This window comes from Rana temporaria, chromosome 2 (genome assembly GCF_905171775.1).
Source record: "Rana temporaria chromosome 2, aRanTem1.1, whole genome shotgun sequence".
Classification (NCBI taxonomy): domain Eukaryota; kingdom Metazoa; phylum Chordata; class Amphibia; order Anura; family Ranidae; genus Rana; species Rana temporaria.
Genome location: NC_053490.1, coordinates 117,418,311 through 117,424,992, shown reverse-complemented (window position 1 = coordinate 117,424,992; position 6,682 = coordinate 117,418,311). Strand labels below are relative to the sequence as shown.

General features: G+C 43.2%; 1 protein-coding gene across 1 annotated transcript; it reads right to left on the bottom strand.

Annotated features, from left to right (window-relative positions):
• Window positions 1-277: 277 nt before the first annotated feature.
• Window positions 278-4,407, bottom strand: LOC120929412 (protein ANTAGONIST OF LIKE HETEROCHROMATIN PROTEIN 1-like). Its single transcript, XM_040340822.1, has 3 exons — window positions 4,006-4,407; window positions 3,816-3,917; window positions 278-2,192 (listed from the first exon to the last, which is right to left on the bottom strand). The coding sequence occupies exons 1-3, from the start codon at window positions 4,224-4,226 to the stop codon at window positions 1,313-1,315; spliced, it is 1,203 nt and encodes a 400-aa protein (XP_040196756.1). The 5' UTR covers window positions 4,227-4,407; the 3' UTR covers window positions 278-1,312.
• Between the last annotated feature and the right edge of the window lie 2,275 nt (window positions 4,408-6,682).

Here is a 6,682-nt window from a genome sequence, read left to right as displayed (position 1 = left end):
AACTACAAGTCCCATCATGCTTCTGCCTCTGGGTGTTATGCTTTTGGCTGTCAGTCTTGCTATGCCTCATGGGATTTGTAGTTCTGCAACATCTGGAGGTCCGCTAATTGCATATCCCCAGTCTACGCCCTACATTTAAGGCTAGGTTCACACCTAAGCGAATTGAGTGCGGTTTCAACCGCATCCAAATCGCAGGACATTTTAAAATACATTGTTTTCAATGAGGCTGGTTCACATATGTGCGATGCATCCGCACTGCGCATTGCCTCCAAACCGCGTGCGGTTTTTATGTCTTGCGGTGCGGCTCAGGTGCGAATTCAGTCCCATTATCTTCTATGGGTACGCATCTAAATCGCAGGTGTGTTGCGGTTTGAACGGAAGTTTTTTTTTCTCCTCCACCACCTCCCCCTTTTCCTAGTTCCTCCTCTGTCTGTTTCATGCTGCTGAGGTGAGTAGCCATGTCCAAAAAACGGAGCAAAAAAGTCACTGCTAAGGTGAAGGACTGTGTGGATTCCGAGGAGCTTATCCGCCTTGTCAGGGAGAACCCACAAATCTATGACACCCGGCATCCTAAATATAAGGACAATGTATTGAAAAAAACTACCTGGGTTGAAATTACCAAAAGCCTTTTGCCAGAGTGGAGCATGTGCTCATCCCAAGTTCAAGCTGACAAAGGTAAGTTTGTTTTATTTTTTCATTCCCTAACTTCTTAAATTATAATTCTAAGTAGACCCCAATAACTACAGTGCATACCGCCCACAAATCCAGAGCAGGCCCTTATCCAAGCATGCATTCTGTGTGGACATGTAAAGTCTGCTAACCCATACCATGCCACATGTTTTATATCTTGGCATGGTGTTCCTAATGCACCCTGTCCCCGTGTTGCTGGTGGCACGTGACTCATTCCCACACCCTTGGTCATTGTTTGTATGAGTCTGCGTGTGTCTATCACCAAAATATGTAAACTCACTTTACCAAGTATGTTTGCAGATCCTTGGGGGAGTGACTATCTGTATTTGTCATCCTATTATGACGTTATTGGCCATGGTGGTCTTACAAAGACATCATCCTCTGTACAATGACACCCAGCAGAACACACATAACAGTATCACCAAGCCAATTTTTGGTGTTTTTGTCCAATTGCAGGTAGAGAATCACTTCGGAGTCCTTAATATGCTGCCAAAAGATAACTTTAATCTTTTTTTTTTCAAGATGCATTCAAATTACACATAGTGACATTTTTAGCTTAGTATTTTATGTTTTAATATTTAAAGGGCCATATATTTTAATGACAACACCACATTTTTTGGTTTTAAATTGCCTGCATCTGCCAAGGTAACTCGCCAGCTGGCGATAGAAAGTAATTAAGAAATTGATCTCGAATCAATTTCCCACTGCTAGTGCCCCTAGTCAAACTCCACTGTGCCGCCTCCATATTATGCATCATGGAATCCTCATAATCAATTCCATCACGTTCTCGCACATAGTTGTGCAGTGCACACGCAGTTTTCACAGCAGAGACAGCATGCTCCAAACTGAGATTGATGGCGGTGTGCAATATTCTCCATTTATTGGCAAGAATTCCAAATGCACACTCTACTACTCGACGTGCCCTAGTGAGCCGATAATTAAATATTCTTTTATCATTGCTCAGCGCTCTACTTGAGAATGGTCGAAGAAGATTTTTACCAAGGGCAAACGCTTCGTCCCCTACAAAAACAAATGGGAGGGCTGGCTCATTTGTTCCGGGCAAGGAGGAATCGTTTGGTAAATCCAGACTATTCGCCCTTATCATTCTCCCAAATGTGGAATGATTAAATACACCAGAATCAGAGCTGCTACCATAAGCACCCACATCAATATAAATGAAATTATATTTGGCATCTACCACTGCCATTAATACAAACGAAAAATATTTTTTATAATTAAAAAACTGACTCCCACTATCAAATGGCCTCAGGATGCGTATGTGCTTGCCATCGATGGCTCCCACACAGTTGGGAAAATTACATCTCTCCCAGAATTCATCTGATATCTTCAACCAATCTTCTTTTGTAGGCTTTTTGAAGACCAATGGTTTTAGTACATTCCATATAACAAGGCATGTTTCATGTACAATGCCAGATATAGTTGATTTTCCAACCTTAAACTCATAGTGGAGACTTCCAAATGAATTTCCTGTAGCTAGGTACCTTGAACAAATAAGAAATATTAAATAATTATTATCTTCTCTTTTTTACAGTGGTATACATCAAGAATCGTTGGCGAAGCATGCGTGATGCCTTCAAGAAATACAACAAACATCTAAGAGAAGTGAGGAGTGGCTCGGGGGCACCAGCTAGAGTACCCTATATGTATGCAGAGGACCTTGCCTTCTTGAAACCACTCATAGAGATGAGAGAGTAAGTTATCCTCTACATCATCTATGTATCGTGACTATATATTTAGCATTAGTAATGTTTCTATTTTTTAATAAAAACAGGACCGAAGCAAGTTGGGACGAACAGGATGTCCTGGAGGATCAACCAGAGAGCCAATCTGAGGCCCAATCCGTGCCAGCAGTTTGCATTGATCCAAATGAGGAAATACCTGAAATGCCACTTGGGTCAGATCTATGGGTCACAAACCCAGAGACTGACTCTGGATTGCCTGAGCCTATGCCTGGACCCTCCTCAGCTCCAACAACCATTGCGCGGCCTGCCAAAGTGGCACGTAAGCGAACGCCAGTATCGCAGATGGACATAAGCGAGCGTCTTCTAGAGATGTTACAACAAATGGCTGGAAAGGTGGATGCTTTCTTATGTCCAGCTACAATACTGGCGCTTAATTTTGTACCATTGATCAAAAAAGTTCTACCTGAGAGATATTTAGAAATGCGAACCACAGTAGAACACGTTCTGCAGTCATTTACAGTGCCAAGCGAGCAACATACATTGGAAAGGCCATATGTAACTAAAGAAACAACACACATACACTTACCAATGTCAGGCCAGTACCCAGACCCAGGAAACCAACCTTACCCCTATGTTCCTCCATCCTACACTTCAAGCTTTCAGGAGCCAACTTCAATATATGAGGTACAACAGAGGCGAACTCCATATCCCATCCCATCCACATTCCCTTCAATTATGCCACAAACACAAATGCAGGGGATGTATGTGCCACAGCACCATGGGCCTCAGACACATGGGCCTCAGACACATGGGCCTCAGACACATGGGCCTCAGACACATGGCCCACAGCACCATGTGCCACAGCACCATGGCCCACAGCACCATGTGCCTCAGCAACATGGCCCACAGCACCATGGCCCACAGCACCATGTGCCTCAGCAACATGGCCCACAGCAACATGGCCCACAGCAACATGGCCCACAGCACCATGTGCCACAGCACCATGTGCCACAGCACCATGTGCCACAGCACCATGTCGAGTCTAGCCATGCTTCAAGCACCGAGATTGATGAATCTACCTCAGCAAGTCAATACTCCTCAGACACACCATTATTTCCCAAAACATATCAACATCTCTAAAGTTTACGTTATGCCCACAGTAAACAAGCATGTGTGCATATTTTGAATCAAAGTTTAATCCAGAGGAAAACTTGAAGGCAAAGTTTTTATTTTTTATATTAGTCCAAGCAAAAATATGTTGTCTATTTCTTTATTTTTGTGAAAGAAGTAAAAAATAAATATATTTTTGGGCATCTTATGTCTGGTTGTTCATTTATAAGTACAGATGTTGGATAGTTGAAACCAAAAATGAATACATGCTTCAACATCAATTTGAAAATGCACATAGGTGTGGAAAAGTACCTTAATGTGATTAATAATCTTTGTGCAGGCTGGATGCTTGCTCTGAAGCATGTGTTCTGGCGCTCCAAACTATGGTACGTTAGTCCTAACAATTCATCAAAACTTCAAACAAAAATAAAATTTTTAATTATAAATTTAATATGGAACAATGGAGAAAGAAAATGTTTAGCAAAATTAAATAAATAATCACCTGGTTATTGACATGCGTGTATAATTAAAAAACTTGTCCTCATGCCCACGGAGATCTTCATATAATATAATGAACTGCCCTCTTTCATCCCTATTTGCAATGATAGGATGAACCCAGTATCTTCTTCTTCTACTCCTCCTTCTCCTCCTTTCAACTTCCATCAAGATTGCTGCTGTTGCAGCAACAACTGTAGGCATGATCATGGGCAGGGCAGCACACATTTCTTAGGAAATCCAAATCCTATTCCACACTATACTGAATGCTCGTGAAAAAGGAAGAGTTCAAGAAAGGTCACTCCCTTTTATTACCTACATCATCACACAGCTAACAATGATTGGCCCTCACCAAAAACGCAGCTCAAATAATTATTTTTTATAAATCGCACCCGATCCGCAGCTAAACCGCAGTTGATCCGCAGAACACCCTCTAGAGAAATTCGCAACGGGAACGCAGCTCAAAAACGCAACGCACTAGTGTGATTCCGGCCTTAAAAGTATGTTAGCTTTTTTTGAGCAAATTCAGGCATTTTTAATCCCATAGATCTCAATTGGAGCACCTCTAAGACTGGTTTCACACCTATGCATTTTTAGTGCTTTTTGCAGATTTGCACTACAGTACATTTAACAGTGCAGCAGTGCGGGTCTATAGTGCAAATCGGCAAAATGCACTAAAAATACATAGGTGTGAATCCAGCCTAAAAGCATGATGGGCTAGATCCACAACGAGCGGGCTTAACTTAAATCTTCCCATTTAAGTTACACCGCCGCAAAATCTCTACCTAAGTGCCCAATCCACAAAGCACTTACCTAGAAATTTTCAGCGGTGTAACTTAAATTCGTCCGGCGCAAGGCGGGCCCAATCTAATGGGGCGAGTCCCATTTAAATTAGGCACGCTCCCGCGCCGGACGTACTGCGCAGGCAGGGTAAAAAAATTTGCGTCGGGGAAAAAAAAGAGATGCGGCGGGAAAAATGTTTTTTTTTAAAAAATATTTGACAGCGTCGCGGGAAAGAAGGGTCTACTTTTACATGGTGTACTAACTTTACACTTTGTAAAAGTAGCCCTAATTTTGCGTTTGCAAACTAACAACTTACGGAGACTTCACGAAGGGAAACCGCTTCGTGGATCTCCGTAAGTGCTAATTTGCATACCCGACGCGGCATTTCGACGAGAAATGCACCCAGCGGCGGCCGCGGTACTGCATCCTAAGATCCGACAGTGTAAAACTATTACACCTGCCGGATCTTAGGAATATCTATGCGTAACTGATTCTGTGAATCAGTCGCATAGATAGAAACAGGGATACGACGGCGTATCAGTAGATACGCCGGCGTATCCCTTTTGTGGATCTGGCCCGATGTGCCCATTTTTCCGCCTGAAGAAATCCTTTTCACCACTAGAACTGTTTTCCTTGTCCAGCCCAGGAAACAAACTTCTGAATCTTTGTACATGTACACAAATGCCTGTAATATGCTTGGAAAAAAAAAAGCTTCAAAATCACAATGCTGTACAAATTTACAAGAACAACTGACAGGTACATGGGACTCCATTTTATGAAGTTAAGATTGCCTTTTTAGTTTTTTTTTTTATATAGTATTTTTGATGCAAAGAATCAGTAAGAAGTGCCCTGGTGGTTGCGTTGTTTAGGAGGTTAGAATGGAGGCTACCCAGCTTATTTAGGCTTGGTCTTACTGCTGTGACCGCAAATTTTTTAAACTTTGCCCTGTGACTTCCTTCCGACTTGGATGCTATTTAGAAGCCTGTACAGTGGCTGAAATCGCACCCACGTCAAACCAAAGCATTGCAGGAACCTTTTCTAAAGTCGGAGCAACTTGTGTAGTATCAGTTAAGATAGCTCTCATAGGGAAACATTGAATTTGACATGTCATGCGACTTAGGGTCTCACAAGTCAGATCCCATGTCACAGCAGTGTGAACCGAGCCTTAGGCCCCATACACACGATAGAATCCATCCGCTGAAAAATCCCAGCAAATGGGTTTCAGCGGATAGATCCTATGGTGTGTACACGGATCTGTTTCCGTGGATATTTATCCCCTGGGATGGATTCCAGCAGATAAATATTTGCTGACATGCTAAACAAATCTATCCGCTGGAATCCATCCCAACGGATGGATCCGCTGGTCTGTATAGACTCACCGGATCCATCCGTCCGAAGGGATCCCCCGCATGCGTCGTAATGATTCGACGCATGCGTGGAATTCCTTATATGACAGCGTCGCGCACGTCGCCGCGTCATAATCGCGGCGACGGCGCAACACGTCATCGCCAGAGGATTTCGGCGCGGATTTCAATGCGATGGTGAGTACACTCCATCGCATGGAAATCCGCACAAATCCTCGAGAGGATTTATCCGCGGAAACGGTCCGCTGGACCGTATTCGCGGATAAATCCTCTCGTGTGTATGGGGCCTAAAGGTGTGTCCAGCATTCAGGGAATGCTGACACTACTTGACAATGTATCATTTCTGTGGTGACAAGTGTGTTGTGTTGTCAGATGGTAGTGAATACAGCAACCAGTGCTCCTGAGTTTTTAAAAAGACTCTGTCATTAAAAATATTCTGAAACAGGCATACCTGCAAAAGAAAAGACAGAATAGCTACTTTCCCACTGTCCATCCTGTCAGAACTCTGTTCCATTCGGCTGCATTCACACCTGAGCG